The following is a 17,709-nucleotide window of genomic DNA, read 5'->3' as shown; positions in this document are numbered from 1 at the left end:
AGTGATAATTTGAGTTCTTCTTTTCCTATTTTTATGCCTTTAATTTCTTTCGTCTGTCTAATTGCTCTGGCCAGTGATTCAAGAACTATGTTGAACAGAAGTGGTGAGAGAGGGCATCCCTGTCTTGTTCCAGATTTTAGAGGGAATGCCTTCAGTTTTTCTCCATTCAGAATGATGCTAGCCTGAGGCTTAGCATATATAGCTTTTACAATATTGAGGTATGTTCCTGTTATCTCTAGTTTTTCTAGAGTTTTGAACATAAAGGGATGCTGTACTTTGTTGAATGCTTTTTCCGCATCTATCGAGATGATCATATGGTTCTTATTTTTAAGCCTATTGATGTGGTGAATAACATTTATTGATTTCCGTATATTGAACCAACCTTGCATCCCAGGGATAAATCCTACCTGATCATGGTGCACAATTTTTTTGATATGTTTTTGTATCCAGTTCGCCAGAAGTTTATTGAGGATTTTTGCATCTAGGTTCATTAGAGATATTGGTCTGTAGTTTTCTTTCTTTGAAGTGTCTTTGTCTGGTTTAGGAATCAGGGTGATGTTGGCCTCGTAGAATGAATTTGGAAGTTCTCCCTCTTTTTCTATTTCCTGAAATAGCTTGAAAAGTATTGGTATTAGTTCCTCTTTAAAGGTTTTGTAAAACTCTGCTGTATACCCATCCGGTCCTGGGCTTTTCTTAGTTGGTAGTCTTTTGATGGTTTCTTCTATTTCCTCAATTGATATTGGTCTGTTTAGGTTGTCAATATCCTCCTGACTCAATCTGGGCAGATCATATGACTTAAGAAATTTATCGATGCCTTCACTATCTTCTATTTTATTGGAGTATAAGGATTCAAAATAATTTCTGATAATCTTCTGTATTTCTGAAGTGTCTGTTGTGATATTGCCTTTTTCATCCCATATGCTAGTAATTTGAGTTCTCTCTCTTCTTCTCTTCATTAGCATGGCTAAGGGTCTGTCGATTTTATTTATTTTTTCAAAGAACCAACTTTTAGTTTTGTCAATTTTTTCAATTGTTTCTTTTGTTTCGATTTCATTAATTTCAGCTCTGATTTTAATTATTTCTTGTCTTCTACTTCTTTTGCTGTTGTTTTGCTCTTCTTTTTCTAGGATTTTGAGTTGAAGTATTAGATCATTTATTTGTTGGTTTTTTCTTTTTTTAAGGAATGAACTCCAAGCAATAAATTTTCCTCTTAGAACTGCTTTCAATGTGTCCCATAGATTCCGATATGTTGTGTCTGTGTTTTCATTTATCTCTAAGAATTTTTTAATTTCCTCCTTGATGTCTTCTATAACCCATTGGTCATTCATTAACCTATTGTTCATTCTCCAAGTGATGCATGATTTTTCCTTACTTCTTTTATCGTTGATTTTCAATTTCATTCCATTATGATCAGATAAGATGCATGGTATTATCTCTACTCCTTTATATTGTCTAAGAGTTGCCCTGTGACATAATATATGATCTATTTTTGAGAAGGATCCATGTGCTGCTGAGAAATAAGTGTAACTGCTTGATCTTGGGTGGTATATTCTATATATGTCAATTAAGTCTAGGTTATTAATTATGTTATTGAGTTCTATAGTTTCCTTATTCAACTTTTGTTTGGAGGATCTGTCCAGTGGTGAGAGAGGTGTGTTGAAGTCTCCCATGATTATTGTATGGTGGTCTATTAGACTCTTGAACTTGAGAAGAGTTTGTTTGATGAACATAGCTGCACCATTGTTTGGGGCATATATATTTATGATTGTTATGTCTTGTTGGTGTATGGTTCCCTTGAGCAGTATGTAGTGTCCCTCTTTATCCCTTTTGATTAACTTTGGCTTGAAATCTATTTTATTTGATATGAGTATGGACACTCCTGCTTGTTTCCGAAGTCCATATGAGTGATATGATTTTTCCCAACCTTTCACCTTCAGTCTATGTATGTCTTTTCCTATCAAATGCGTCTCCTGTAGGCAGCATATTGTTGGGTCTTGTTTTGTGATTCATTCTACTAGCCTGTGTCTCTTAATTGGTGAGTTTAAGCCATTAACATTTAGGGTTATTATTGAGATATGGGTTGTTCTTCCAGCCATATTTGTTTATTTATGTTACTAAACATGGTTTGTTTTCCTCTTTGATTATTCCCCCCCCCCTTTACTGTACTACCTCCCGCTGTTGGTTTTCATTGATATTTTCCATTTCCTCTTCCTGTAATATTTTACCGAGGATGTTTTGAAGAGATGGTTTTCTAGCTGCAAATTCTTTTAACTTTTGTTTATCATGGAAGGTTTTAATTTCATCTTCCATCCTGAAGCTTAATTTCGCTGGATACACAATTCTTGGTTGGAACCCATTTTCTTTCAGTGTTTGAAATATGTTATTCCAGGATCTTCTAGCTTTCAGAGTCTGTGTTGAAAGATCAGCTGTTATCCTGATTGGTTTACCCCTAAATGTAATCTGCTTCCTTTCTCTTGTAGCTTTTAAAATTCTCTCCTTATTCTGTATGTTGGGCATCTTCATTATAATGTGTCTAGGTGTGGATCTCTTATGATTTTGCACATTCGGCGTCCTGTAGGCTTCTAGGATTTGGGATTCTGTCTCATTCTTCAAGTCTGGGAAGTTTTCTCATATTATTTCATTGAATAGATTGCTCATTCCTTTGGTTTGGACCTCTATACCTTCCTGTATCCCAATGACTCTTAAGTTTGGTCTCTTTGTGTTATCCCATATTTCTTGAATGTTCTGCTCATGGTTTCTTAACAGCTTTGCTGAGCTGTCTATGTTCTTCTCCAGTGGAAATACTCTCCTTCCTGTTCTTCTGTTTTTTTTTGCAAATTGGAGACTATGGAAATCATAGGGTCCTGAGCAGCCCTTCTGCCCACTGGGCTCTGCAGTTGCTCTTGCTGGGAGGGTGTCTGGGCAGTGGGGGGCCTAGGAGGCTGCAGGTGGGACTGCAGCTGGCAATGCAGGGGGTGGTGAGGGGGGTCTGCGTGTGGAACCCTGTTCCCTTCCAGCCATCACAGGGCACGACTCCTCCCCAGGTTTTGGGAGCTGGTTCTGGGGGATACCATGGAATGGACAGATCCATGGGGCTGAGTGGACGAACACAGACCAGCTTTCTGTGTGTACAGAGTCTCAGAGGAAGCCCATAGAGTTTGAGTGTTAGGGTGGCCCTAGACCTGAGTCTAAGCAACTCCATTTTAAAAACTCCAGTTTAACCTGCAGTCTCACCAGCATGCCCACAGAGCCCTCCAGTGTGGCCTCAAACAAGTCACTTCCCCTCACCCTGATAAACAGAGTGAAGCCCCTGGCAGGCTGTCCTTGGCCTGATAAGAGGGAAAGGCGAGGAGATCAGGGTGGAGACCAAGGGACCAGATGTTTCTGACCCGAGGGTAAACGATGTCACTGAGAAATCTGGTGGTAGCTGATAAGGATTGATAGTGGGGTCAAAACCCCCCAAATTTAGTATAAATAATAGAGCAAATGATCAGGGATTCAGCCAGCTGAAACAGGGGTGCACTCGAGCTGCAGAGCCTGATGAGGACGTGACATCCCATCACTTGTCATCGTTCCTGATCCTCTGTGTGACTCACTGGTTTCAAACTCTACCTTAGTGAGAGCCACAACTCCTCCCTATGACCCCCTCCTCAACTGTGGTCCACTCCACACCAGGAAAATCCTGCCTTGGTTCCGGACCTGGCCACCGCGGCCTGAGTGAGTGGGCAACTGCTGGACGGAAAGCCTGAGGCTTGAGACTTTTAAACTTAGCACCCAGAGGGGATGTCTGGTAGGAGCCTGATGATGAAGTGTGTCTGCAGTGCCTACAATGAATCTAGAGTTGTTTGCTGTGAATCGACTATGTCTGTTGCAGTGCCTGGCATTAAAGATTGTCCTTTTCTTGATTAAGAACCTATAGAGTGAAGCTGTATTTTGTGATTTGAGGGAATAAAGCATTGAAAAGCGGTAGAAGTGCATGGACATTCTTTATTTCTCCCCTTGACTGCATATGTCACAATTTTGCCCCTTCGCAACATCGAGGCGGTGAGCTCAGATGGGAGAACTGCAGAGGAAGGCCAGGGGCTGCCCTGAGAGGGAGCAGGGGTGGCCACGGGGAGCAGGACAAGGGGTGGCACTGGGTGCTGTGTGGCCTGTCCTGGAGGGCACTCATTTGGCCCTAATACATGGAGTTGTTTATTTTAAATTTTTTTTTTAGCTGTAGATGGACACACAATATCTTTATTTATTTTTATGTGGTGATGAGGGTCACACCCACTGCCTCACACACATGAGGCAAGCGCTTTACCACTGAGCGGCAGCCCCAGCCCCACGTGCAGCTGTTCTTTTGCGCACATTTACCCCATGACACATCTTTCCTGTCTTCCCCAGAAAAAGGTTTCAAGAAAAATTGACACGAGTCACAGGGCTCCCCCTCCCAGGACCCCCACGACTTGCCCCAACTATAGACAACTATATTCAGGCGCATGCTTCTGGTCACACGAAATCCTGGCCACCCCCAGGGTGGACCGTCCACACTGGCATTTCTTGCTGGGTGCCTTCTGTTCCCTGGGACTCCTGGGAGCGGAACCAAACTATCATTGGAGTCCACCAGATCTATGATGCTCTGGAGCAACCGGGCAGCAGAGAGCATGGCGGTGAGGGAGTCCGTCCTGGTGGCTGGAGATTGAGGGGACAGTTTTGCACCTTTTAAAATCTGCCTCTTCCCTTCCCACTGTCTTCCTGGTCAGTCCCCCCTCATGAGGCCTCAGCCTCGGGTCTCTGTCCCTCAGGCCACCTGCCAGCCGGGTCCCTCTGTGTCCTTGGTGTTTTACTGTAGAGAACTCAGCCCAGTGTCTCCTCTGCACAGTCCCCTGGGACCAAAGTCCAGCCAGGGTGGGAGCAGCCCTCCACGCTGCCCAGTGGATCCCACTATTGTCCAGGTGCCTGAATTCTTAGTGTCTGTAGCCTAAGCGGTGACTCCTTGGGGACAGTGTCCAGGTCTGCTGTGCAGAGAGGGTGTCACACTGTGTGGCTGCTGAGGGAGGGAGGAGAGGTGGCCTGCTCACCCCAGTGGCCTCCCTTGTCTCCTTTACCCTGGGGTCACTCAGGGCTCTGGTTAGAGGAAGCCCATTGAGTGACATTGCAGAAAAGTCTCCCAAGAGGAAAGACGTCAACAGGGAGGGAGGAGACGGGTGACTCAGGGAGGTCCCTGTCCTCTCTGTCCTCAGGGCTGCAGGCTGGATGTGGTGGTGGGGGCTGGTCTCCAAGGGCAGAGGCCACCCTGGCAGAGGCTGGCTGAAGGTCCTCCTCTAGGAGGCCACCGTCCCCTCTGTCCCCTTCCCGTGGGCCTCCTCCTGTGAGCTCTTAGTTCCTCAGAGAGGAGCTCTGGGGGCAGACTTCCCCTGTGGCCCTGCAGCCCCGGCCGACATGCTGCTGCTGCTGCTGCTGCTGCCCCTGCTGCAGGGCTGTGGGCGGGTGGAGGGCCAGGGGGGTTACGCCCTGCGGAGTCACACCCTGAAGGTGCCCAGGGAGGTGACAGCGCAGGAGGGGCTGTGTGTCCATGTGCCCTGCCAATTCTCCTACCCCAGGAGCAGCTGGACTACCTGGGACCCAGCTCATGGCTACTGGTTCCGGCGTCAGGACAAGAGCACGGATGCTCCAGTGGCCACCAATGACCCTGCCCGGAAAGTGCGGGAGGAGACCCAGGACCGGTTCTACCTCCTTGGGGACCCAAGAACCGACAACTGCTCCCTGAGCATCAGAGACGCCAGGAAGATGGACGCGGGGTCCTACTACTTTCGGGTGGAGAGAGGACACTTGAGACACAGTTACACAGATCACAGTGTGTCAGTGCGAGTGACAGGTAAGGCACCAGGTCAAGGCAGCCTCAGGGAGGTCACGGGGCAGAGCTGGGTGGGACCCTGCCTGGGGGAGCTGGGGTCAAGCATTAGGGGCTCAGGGAGCAGCTGGGTCACAGCCTGAGCTTCTCTCTGGGCCCCACCTCCCACCCTCCCCCCTGACCCTGCCTGTCCCCCTCTGCTCACCAGCCCTGACCCACACCCCTGACATCCTCGTACCTGGGACCCTGGAGTCTGGCCGTCCCAGCAACCTGACCTGCTCTGTGCCCTGGGCCTGTGAGCAGGGGACGCCCCCCACCTTCTCCTGGGTAGGGCCCTCTGTGTCCTCCCTGGGCCCCAACATCATCCACTCCTCGGTGCTCACCCTCACCCTGTGGCCCCAGGACCATGGCACCAACCTCACCTGCCAGGTGACCCTGCCTGGGGCCCGTGTGACCAGGACAAAGACCGTCCACCTGAACATCTCATGTAAGAGCTGGGCTGGGACACCTGGGTCTCTGATGGGGCTGGTCCCTGAGGGAGCAGGGAGAGGGGTCAGACCCTGGACACTGGGTGCTGGGTCCTGAAGTCATGTGGGGGCTGGGCCAGGAGGATGCAGCCTCCACCCCTCCCCACCATGAGGCTCCTGGGACAGAGGGCTGATGTCCCCAGCCTCCCACTGACAGATCTGCGTGTCTCCCTGCCCCAGACTCTCCACAGAACCTGACTGTAACTGTGTCCCCAGGAGCTGGCCCAGGTAGGGAGGGGCTCGCTGGGGCTGGGGGGGCAGGGCCTGTTCAGCTCAGGGCAGGGCTGGGTCCCCTCACCCTGGTGACAGAGCCCCTTATTGTGGAACCCATTGACCCCTTTCCACCGAAACCTCACGTCTGCCTTGAACACCTGTCCCCACCAACCCAGGCTCCCTGGGGTTCTAGTGCCTGTCCCTCACCCCCACAGGGACAGGGTAATACTCTCACAGCTGAACTGGCCTCCCAGGCCCCCTCCCAGCCTCCTCCTGGACCCGCCTCCAGCATCCTCTTTTTATTCCCCAACTGCTTTGCTCTAAGTACTTGTGGGAGGAGGCACAGTCCAGGGCACACACAGAGCAGTGTGTCCCCAGAGCCTAAGTCCCTCCCAGAAGTGGCCAGTATTCACACAGGCTGCGCTGAGCCTTGGACTGTGCCCCTGAGGACTGAGAGGTCACTGCATGTCAGTAGCACTTGGGGTCCTCGTTCTTGTTGGTGAGGGTGTCCCACTGCCCAGATGGACCCCGTTCTGTGGGCGTCCTCTGCCAACCAGCACTGAGTCCATTCAGCCCACAGGAGTGGGCAGTGGATGGTCCTGAGCCTCTGTCCACAGCTGGGTGTGCATGTCAGTGAGCTCAGCTCCTGAGCACAAAATACAGCTGTGCCACATGTTCTGGTTCAAGAGCTTGAGTCAATATAGCTGAAGGAGGTACAGGAAAACACATCCGTCACAGGAACATCAACTTGGCCATATTCCTGGGCCCAGGTCAAGGGTGTGTTTTCCTGTGCTTCATTCAGTCCATGAGTGTGTGTGGGTCCCCTCTCTGGACTCCAAGGTTCTCTTTCCTTTGCTCTCTTTGTCACTCTGACCCTCTGTCTCTTTCTCCACAGAATCCACAACCCTGGGGAATAGCTCATCTCTTTCCGTCCTGGAGGGTCAATCTCTGCGTCTGCTCTGTGTCGTCGACAGCCGTCCCCCTGCCAGGCTGAGCTGGTCCTGGGGGAACCTGACTCTGTGTCCCTCGCAGACCATGGACCCTGGGGTGCTGGAGCTGTCTGCAGAGCACCTCAGGAGTGGAGGGGAATTCACCTGCCGTGCTCAGAACCCTCTGGGCTCCCAGCACATCTCCCTGAGCCTGTCACCGCAGAGTGAGTGTCACAGTGGGCTGCAGAGGGGCAGGAGGAGGGGGCAGCACCTGCCCCACACCAGTCCCTGCAGCCACCTCCTTGGCTTGAGAGGGAAGCTCATCTCTGTCCTGCCCTCAGCTGGGGGCCTGGGACCCAGAGCCTGGCTGCCCCCTCCCTGCTGGGCCAAGGTGGGTGGTGGATCTTGGAGGCCAGGTGGGCCTTAGACAGGTGGTCTGGGCAGCAGGGCCCTTGCTTTGTGGGCCAGGACTCGTGAGGCATTTGCCTTGGGCACAACATTTAGGATGAAGCCAGAAGCCAGAAGCCAAGAGTAAAAGCAAACAAAACCCCCGTGAGAACAGAACCAGCCCAGACACTGAGCGAAGATAGTATCACGGTGCAATAATTAAAAAGTAAAAATGGAAGAAAAAATTCTATGGTGAACAAAATACCAAATTTTAATAACCACACGGCGCCCCCCCCCCCCATCCTAGTTCTCCTGGTCTGGGAGAGGGACCAGGAAGGCTCAGTCCAGGGTCCTGCAGGGAGCAGCAGGGAGGGAGGAGGGATCCTGGGAGCTGAGTCGGCAAAGCCATTCCCTCTGGTGCGTCCACAGGCAAAGCAGGGCCTCTATCTGGAGTGACGCGGGGGGCCCTCTGGGGCGCTGGAGCTACCTCCCTGCTCTTCCTGTCCTGCACCCTCCTCCTCCTCGGGTGAGCATTGGCGGGCGTCGGGGAGGCCGGGCAGCACCCTGGACAGGAGGAGGGCGAGCGGGGCCTGGCCCTGAGCTGGAGGGACCTGGATGGCCAAGGGCTTGAAGCCAGGGCACCTGAGGTCCAGGGGGGCTCTGGGGGAGCCAGCCACACAGGCCCGTGTCTGAGCAAGGGGCTCCCGGGCTGTCCCCACTCTCAGAGGCCGGAGCCGGGAGCCTGCCTTCCCAGTAGGAGCCTCCAGGACAGGACCGTCCTCTCCCACGTGGCCGCCCTCCTGGGCTCAGCAGGAAGCAGGGTGGGGTGGCCATCTGCCCTCTGTGCCGCCTGGCCCCACTGAGGCTCCTTGGTCTCCCCATTCAGAGCGCGCTCCTACAGGAAGAGGTCCGCCAGGCCAGCGGAGGGCTCGGGGGATGCCAACGCTGTCCAGGGCCCGGCCTCTCAGGTGAGTGACATGGCGCATCCCCACACCTCCCGGAGATGTCCCCAGGACTGCTCTGCTGAGGGTGGCACAGCTGGTCTCCCCTCTTCCCCGGGACAGCCGGCTGTCCAGCTGGATCCCCACACCGTGGGCTGCTGACAGCGCCCTCCTCCCTGCTTTCTCCCAGGCCAGGCCCCAGGGACCCCCCTCTGCTCTGCTGTCCTCCTGTTAAGCCATTGTGTCACATCATGTCTCCTCAGAGCAGCGAGCACCAGCCCCGCACTCCCTGACCCCTCACGGTTAGGGACTCGGGATCTCTTCCCTGGACCTGTTCCCCTCCCGCCTCTGTCTCCCCTTCCACCTGGTGCCATCTTCCAGGCGCCCAGTGTCCACTCCTCTGCACTTGAACACCTGTCTGCAGGGCCAGATGGTAGACCCCTTGGCTGCTGGTCCCCTGTCCCTGTTGTGGCTTCTCAGCTCTGCTACTGTGGCATGAGGATCTGCTGTGTCACAGGGTCTGTGCAAATGGTGACCATGGCCCTGTGCAAGGCTGACCCCCAGGGAAAGTGAGCTCCTCAGCCCCTGGTGGCCCCCTACCTCCCATCAGGTCAGGAGCCTGGGGGAGCCAAGGAGCCACTTGCCTTCAGTGAAAATTTAAGGGGTGCCAAGAAAATCTCAGGAATGGAGACAAATAGTGTCCTAATGAGCTGACAAAACCAGGTAAGGAAAAGTTAGTTAAGGTGACTTAAGGTTGTCATTCCGTCCAGAGACATTGTGCAGCGTGGCCGCATTCCCCTGAACAGAAGGGAATAAAGAGTAGGTTGTAAATACCGTCCCCTGTTCATCTCTAGAGAGCCAGGAGGCACAATGACCTCAGGGCTGGTGGGGACATCAGATCCTCAACTCAGGAAAAGGCTGTGCTACATATTAATGAAACGTGATCATTTCAGTTATTTTAAAGATCTCTAAAAAAGCTGACCATTACAAATGTCACTAAAACATATAATCAGAGTGTTCCTCCAGTTGGCTCAGCTGGACACTTTCACTAATGCTGGGTTTATTTTGTTTTCCATGAATTTTAGCATTAATTTCGATTTTTAAAATTTTTTCATTAAATATTTATCTCAATTTCTGACATTTTTCTCCCCCTTTTAAATTTTTCTCTCCTGGTGAGTACCCAGCTGGCTCGCCTGGCCCGTCCTCCCCACAGCCTGCTCCCGCCCCCCACACTGGGCTCCTCTGCAGAGGGCCTTCACTGTGGTCCCCCAGAACAGAACAAGGTCATTGGTGCCTCTGGGCCTGGGCCTGCCTGTTGCTCCCTCTCAGAGGCTCTTTGCAGTCCCACTATTCATTCCTGTCACCCTCCTTTCTCTAGGGACCTGTCACCCTCCTCCTTTGTGTTTTGTATCTAGAGCCTGCTTTGGAGAGTTTGGCAGCAAAGTAGCCTGCTCTGGAATTCCTTAACCCCTCAGGGAATGTCCCTGAGACCTACCAGGGACCAGCTGTGTAGGGGCCAGGGACCCATCTATGAGACACAGCAGCAAACTGAGGCTCGGAGCTTCTCTTCTAGACAGAGGGATGCAGCAAGCCACCAAGCAAACAGATGGTGGTGCATGGGCACAAGGAGAGAGAGACTGACTCTGGGGAGGAAGGGTGCAGGACTGGGAGGGGCTGAGAGGTTGTGTTTTTTAGATCTGTCCTCCATGGTGAAAACCCATGCAGCCTGAGTTTGACCATCTTAGCTGTGTTGAAGTTAGAGCTGGGCAGCAGACCCCCGGAGCACTCCATCTCCATCCATGAGCACAACCCCTGCCCTCCTGCCCCCCACCCTGCCAGCCACCCTCCTACTCTCTGTCTCTGCCTTTGCCTCCTCTGGGGCTCTCTGAGGTGGACTTGTACAGGATTTGCCCTTTGGTGACTGGCTTATGTCCTGCAGCAGGACCTCAAGGTTTGTCTGTGTTGTAGCAGGTGACAGAAGGTCTTTCTTTTTAAGGGTGAATAATATCCACCACATTTTCTTTGCCCATTTATCTGTTGATGGGCATTCTGGTTGCTACTATTTGTCGGCTACTGTGAATAATGCACAGCGGTGTGAGCATCCTTTCAAGATTCTGTTTTCTAGTCTTCTGGATATGTGCCTATAACTAGGATTTCTGGATTGTATAGTGTTCTATTTTTAATTTTTGAGGAACTTCCTGTTTCTGCAGAAGCTATACAATCTTATATGTACCAGAAGTGTTCGAAGCTTCCCATTTCTCAACATCCTTGGCAACACTTTTTTTTTTTTTTTAAATTTCCTATTATTTTCCTAATACTGTCCATCTAATGCATGTGAGTGACAGTTCTCTGTGGTTCTGACTTGCATTTCTCTGATCACTAGTGACACTGACGATTTTTGTGTGTGTGCTTCTTGGCCATTTCTGTGTCTTTTTGGAGAAATGTCTGGTCACGTTCTTTGCCCACTGTCTACTTGGGCTGTGTTTTGTGCTGACGTGCTGCAGGGGTCCTTCTGCAGCCTGGCTCTTGGGCCCTTATCAGATGGAAGGCTCTCCCAAGTGTCTTCCCACTGTGGCGAGGGCAGTGACGAGGGGGCTCTGGAGTCTGTGGTGTGAGGGATCCAGGCAGAGGGAGCAGTGGGTGCAGTTACTCCAACAGGAGGCTGCCCAGGGGTGGGGGCAGGGCCTGGGCTCTACAGAGGGAGGCAGGTGACCCCAGGAGATCAGTTGGGAGAGGCTGAGCTTATGCAAATCCCCTCTGCTGTGGGGCTGTGCAGGGTCTGCAGGCCTGAGCACCAGGAGGAGTTCTCTGGCTTCTGTGTGCAGGAGAGACCCTGTGTGTGTGTGTGTGTGTGTGTGTGTGGTGTGTGTGTGGTGAGGCCTGGTGTGTGTGTGTGTGCAGGAGAGACCATGTGAATGTGTGTGTGTGTGTGTGTGTGTGTGTGTGGTGGGGAGCAGGTGTGTGTGTGGGGGCAGAGGCTGGAGGTTATAAAGGAGGCTGGGAGGCATTGCCAGGCAGGAGGTCATGCTGGCTGGAACCTTGACTGGCCTCTGGCTGGATCCTGAGGTCAGCTGAGTGGGACCACTGTGGACGGGGAGCGGGGACTGAGTGACAGGATCCAGGATGCTTGACTCCGGGATCTTTGCCCTGAGCAGTCAGAATGGAGGCGCCAACCACTGAGGTCCTGATGAGGTAGGAGGAGGGACTTGGGGAGGGAAGGAGGAGTTCTGTTGAAATAGGTTTTAGCTCTGGACAAGGGAGGGGTTCCAGTACTGACAGCCCCTACTCACAGTGTTTCCATGGACGACTTCTCAACTTTAGGAACATGCAAAGCAGTACCCACTCAGAGAAGCCACATTTCAGATTTAGCATGTTGACCTTCTCCGGGACCAGGGATGGGTGGTACGTGACACGCTGTGGCCCTGGGCAGGGGCAGCATCCCCCCACAAGCCGAGGTAGACCAGCACTCTGTGGAGGACTGCGTTGCCCTGTTGTGGATGCGGTGTTGAGTGACTCCGCGGCTGTTCAAACTCGCTACAAAACAGGCTTTGTGTGAGAGCTCTCCCAGTGCCAGGCTCACGTGAGTGTGCTGAGCGTGCTTAAAGGTCGGGAGGTAAACTGGTGCTCCTGGCCGTCCAGTGCACTAAGCTCACTTTTGACCTTGACCTTTTTAGTTATGGTAGGTTTATTGGCTGTAACTTGAGGAGCGTCTGCACACAGTTGGCCCAGTCTGTGGTCAGAAGGGGGAGCAGGTCTTGATGGCGAGGGGCCGTGGGGACTGACCGTGACCACCAAGGAATGTTGCAGAGAAGAATGCGACGACTCTGAGGTTCAGGGATCAGGAGGTGTGGACAGGACAGAGGGCTGCCAGGCGGTGGATGGGCCTGGAGGTGTCCCGTAGCTCAGTGCAGAGGGCCTCTGCGTGGGGAAGGTGTGCTGCTGCGTCCTGGGCTTCTGCAGAGCCCGGGAGGAGCAGGGCTCGGGGGGCCTCAGGGTGGAGAAGCAGCTTGAGTGTGAATCCTCAGAGAATCACGAGGCAGGGGGCGGAGCCAAGTCACTGTGGCTCTGTGGTGCCATCTGCTGTCCAGGGTGGGCAGAGAAAGGCCTAAGAAGGGGACCCCTGGGGGAGCCCCTGTGGTTCTCTGCAGCCTGACCTGCTCTATTAGCTTCCCGCTGCTGCTGGAAGACTTGCCACAGATTTAGTGCCTTCAAACAAAAATACGTGTCACCTTACCATTCAGGAGGTCACAAGTCCTCTTCCTCTTGGGGGGGATACCATATCTTTGACTGGCGCCTGCCCCAACCCTTCAGGCTGTAAGCATCTCGGGGCGGGCGCCATGTCTGGTCCAGGCACGGCCTCTCCCAGGTGCCCTGTTCCTGCCTATCTTATCATAATGCACGATTTAATTTTTGTGTTTTGATTAGTCCTTATTGTGACCACCGTCCATTAAGAAATGAGCTGCAAGAGGCCAGGCCTAGGTCTGCTGTGTCCACAGGGTGCACTGAGCACCCAGCTTAGGATCTGGCACCGGGGCCCTCAGGAGGACACTGGGCTTTGGGGTCAGGAAGAAACAGATGAGACCCTGATTTTACCTGGGAGTTCGGGTGTGCTGCGTCCCTACTTCAACCTCGGTTTTCACTTCTATGAAATGGAGACGAAATAACCCCTCCCCCATGGAGCTGTTGGGGGGAGTTCACGAGCCTGGGTGCGCGTGGAGCATTCGGTGCTTGGGGAAGTGTCCATGAGGGACAGTTCAACTCTGGCGCACAGGGCTGTGTGGATGAAGGACACAGGGCACCCCTGCAGCCCTGGCCTCCTCCCCCTGTCCACCTGACTCTCTCCTCTCTCCACTCAGAGCCGCCGGGTCCAGTCCCAGGCAGAGGAACGCTCCCCAGAGCCAGCTGCCCTGGCCGTGGCCACCCGCCCCTCAGAGGATGAGGAGATCCATTATGCAGCCCTCAGGTTTCATGAGGTGAAGGCCAGCGAGCCGCAGGGAGAGCAGGCCCCCGACAGTGAGTACGCGGAGATCCACATCCAGCCATGAGAGTCTGAGACCGGCCCGGCTCAAGGAGGCGCAGCCTCTTCCAGGCCAAGGAAAAGTCAGGTCCCTGTAGAGGGACGCCTCTAGGTCCTGGCGCCACGCAGAGCTGGAACCCAGACCTATTCCCAGCTGCGCTCCGTGCTGTGCCTCCTCCTCCTCCCGCCCACCTGCCCACCCTGGGTATGAAGCTATTGAAACATCACATTGTCCCCGATAAATGCACACAGTTACTATTTGTACATCAAAACAAAACAAAACTTTAAAAAGCCCTACAGTGAGGAATGGAGGGACAGAAAGTCTCTCTGAACCTGGGCTGAGACGTCCGCCTGCCGGGTGGGGGTTAAGGAGTCAGGTCCTGTCAGCAGGGCGCCTGGAGGTGGGTGCTGAGCCCCTACGGGTCCCTGTGCTCTGAGCAGCAGGACCTGCGGGCTCCTCCTCTGGAGGCAGCAGTGGGCACCTGCCTGTGCCCTTGGCCACACATGGCCATTCCACAGCTTTCCAGGAAGTGACCGTGCCTTAGGGTCAGGCCTGCGCAGCTCTGGCCTGGCCTCCTTCCCTCCTTCCTGCCTTGGCCTCCCAGCTCTCCGTAGCTGTCACCTGCGTGCAGTCAGGGGGCATGGACACAGGAGCTCTCTGCTCTGCTCGCAGCTCACCGGGGCTCCCTGGTCCTGAGTGGCCCATCCCAGCCTCCTGCGGCCTCCCTCCACGCCCTCTCGGTCCTCACTGCTGCCCACGCCTCCCCTGGCCTTTCTGAGCCCTTTTCCGTCGGCCCCATGACGCATCCATGGTCCCTGGACACTGGTTCCCCCTGGAAGGCTGTCCTCCTGGTCTCCTGTTCCTGTGAGCGTGGAGCTCCAGGGGGGAGCTGAGAGGGGGAAGGAGCCATGGTCTCCCCCCTCCAGGGCCAAACCAGGGAGTGAGAAAAGTGTCCCACAGTTGGAGGGTCATCCCCAGAATGAACCACGTGACCTAAAGTCTTACCGACACCTGTCACCCCAACAAGGGAAGGAGTGGGTCATGGCAGTCACTTCACAAGTAGGCGGGAAGCAAGGACCCCAGGACTGGGGGGAGCACTCAGAGCCCTAAACCTGGGTCCCAGCCCACTCACAGCAGCGTCACAAATATCAAGGGACAGGATTGAGAACCGTGGAATACATCTGTCCCCACCCCACAGAGCACTGCCGCGGGAGTGGAAGGAAGATGCAAGGAATGCGTGGGGGACACCATGTCCACGGGTTGGAAGACTCCTAGGTGAGGTGTCACCTTCTCCATGTGGGTTTCAAATACCCAGTCACAACCCTACCCTCTGAGTGTGAGTAGGTGCACGTGTTAGTAGACACAGGTGTGTGAGTAGATGTGTGTATGTGAACATACAGGAGGTGACGGTCACCTCCATGTGTATAAATGCACAAGTGACTGTGAATCTTCATGGAAATATAAAGGGCCCAGAATAATGCGACCATCTTACAGAAGAAGAGCTGGAGGGTCAGAGTCCTTTTCAGGCAGAGTCACCAGGCAGTGCAGTGGGACGGTGGACTCCATGAATGGCCCTGCACCCTGTCAGTGGACTTCAAGTTCATTCCCTTGGGAGAGGAGAGACTTTTCAATTAGTGGAGTAGAAGGAGAGGATCAAGGGTTGGAGGTGGAAACTCTGACTCTCACCACGTCACACCCGAGAAACGTCTGCGGTGAGTCAGGGACCTGGAGGTGAGCGTGAACCTGTAAAGCGTCTACACTGGGTGGTCCACGAGGTAGCTGCCAGCCCCCAGGCCTGGGCACCCCCAGTGTGGCGCGTTGATTAGGCCAAAGAACACCGTGCTTCCTTAGTGATCTTAATACTTGATATTTTAATGTGTTAAATAAAACATCATTAAGTGATTCCACCTTTGACTTTATTGTGACCACTAAGACACTAACCCACATGTGGGCCTTGCCTTGTACCTCTACCTGGGGCAGCTCTGGTGAAGACCTGGAGGACATCGTCGGGTGTGCAAGGATTTCCTAGAGCAGATCCCAACCCTAAGCAGGAAAGGAAAGTCGCATGAATTAGACGCCATCCAAACGCCTAAAAGTCCCTCTGTGAATTACAGGAGCCGAGTAAGAAGATGAACGGGAAGTCCCCACCTGGGAGAGAGTGTGTACCCACATGTGTACCCCCACCTACACACATGTACACACACACCACACCTACACACATGTACACACACACCACATACACACATTTACACACACACCCCACCTACACACATGTACACACACTCCCCACATATACACACATGTACACACACCCCACCTACACACATTTACACACACACCCCACCTACACACATGTACACACACCCCACCTACACACATGTACACACACCCCACCTACACACATGTACACACACCACATACACACATGTACACACACCACCTACACACATGTGCACACACACTCCACACCTACACACATGTACACACACACCCCACCTACACACATGTACACACACACCCCACCTACACACATGTACACACACCCCACCTACACACATGTACACACACCACCTACACACATGTGCACACACTCCACACCTACACACATGTACACACACACCCCACCTACACACATGTACACACACCCCACCTACACACATGTACACACACCACCTACACATATGTGCACACACACTCCACACCTACACACATGTACACTCACACCACATACACACATGTACAGACACACCACCTACACACATGTACACACACACTCCACATATACACATATACACCCACACCACATACACACATTTACACACACACCCCACCTACACACATGTACACACACTCCCCACATACACACACATGTACACACACCACCTACACACATGTGCACACACACTCCACACCTACACACATGTACACACACACCCCACCTACACACATGTACACACACACCGCACCTACACACATGTACACACACCCCACCTACACACATGTACACACACCACCTACACACATGTGCACACACACTCCACACCTACACACATGTACACACACACCCCACCTACACACATGTACACACACACCCCACCTACACACATGTACACACACCCCACCTACACACATGTACACACACCACCTACACACATGTGCACACACACTCCACACCTACACACATGTACACACACACCCCACCTACACACATGTACACACACCCCACCTACACACATGTACACACACCACCTACACACATGTGCACACACACTCCACACCTACACACATGTACACTCACACCACATACACACATGTACAGACACACCACCTACACACATGTACACACACACTCCACATATACACATATACACCCACACCACATATACACATGTACACACACTCCCCACATACACACACATGTACACACACACCGCACATACACACCCCCCACACACGTACACACACTGCATACACACATATATAAACACCCTACATACACACATGTACACACACATTCCACATACACACACACCCCACATACACACATGTACACACACATTCCACATACACACACATACACACACAGCCCATATACACACACGTACACACACACCCCACATACACACACGTATACACACCCCCACATACACACATGTACACCCCCCACATACACACATGTACACACACACACCCTGCATACACATACACACACACACACACACCCCACATACACACATGTACACACCCCCCACACACCCCCTCACACGTGGCTGTGCACCATGTCACTGAACCTAGAACATACACAGAATACACACAGAATTCCCAGCTCTCAGGGCCTCTGGGTGCTGGGAGCAG

General features: G+C 52.9%; 1 protein-coding gene across 1 annotated transcript; it reads left to right on the top strand.

Moving 5' to 3' along the window:
- The first annotated feature begins 5,427 nt into the window (after positions 1 to 5,427).
- Positions 5,428 to 13,881, top strand: LOC143638206 (sialic acid-binding Ig-like lectin 13). Its single transcript, XM_077105898.1, has 7 exons — positions 5,428 to 5,863; positions 6,048 to 6,326; positions 6,547 to 6,594; positions 7,475 to 7,732; positions 8,325 to 8,421; positions 8,782 to 8,863; positions 13,693 to 13,881. The coding sequence occupies exons 1-7, from the start codon at positions 5,428 to 5,430 to the stop codon at positions 13,879 to 13,881; spliced, it is 1,389 nt and encodes a 462-aa protein (XP_076962013.1).
- The last annotated feature ends 3,828 nt before the right edge of the window (positions 13,882 to 17,709 follow it).

Source organism: Callospermophilus lateralis, chromosome 18 (genome assembly GCF_048772815.1).
Source record: "Callospermophilus lateralis isolate mCalLat2 chromosome 18, mCalLat2.hap1, whole genome shotgun sequence".
In the NCBI taxonomy this organism is placed as follows: Eukaryota; Metazoa; Chordata; class Mammalia; order Rodentia; family Sciuridae; genus Callospermophilus; species Callospermophilus lateralis.
Note: the sequence above shows the minus strand (reverse complement) of the source record. Positions and strands in the feature narration are given on the sequence as shown.

Excerpts from the sequence above, each read along its gene's own strand:
- LOC143638206 (XM_077105898.1), top strand. The coding sequence starts at position 5,428 with ATGCTGCTGCTGCTGCTGCTGCTGCCCCTGCTGCAGGGCTGTGGGCGG. Across the intron at positions 6,595-7,474 it reads GTCCCCAGGAGCTGGCCCAG|AATCCACAACCCTGGGGAAT; the intron begins GTAGGGAGGGGC and ends CTTTCTCCACAG. Across the intron at positions 7,733-8,324 it reads CCTGAGCCTGTCACCGCAGA|GCAAAGCAGGGCCTCTATCT; the intron begins GTGAGTGTCACA and ends GTGCGTCCACAG.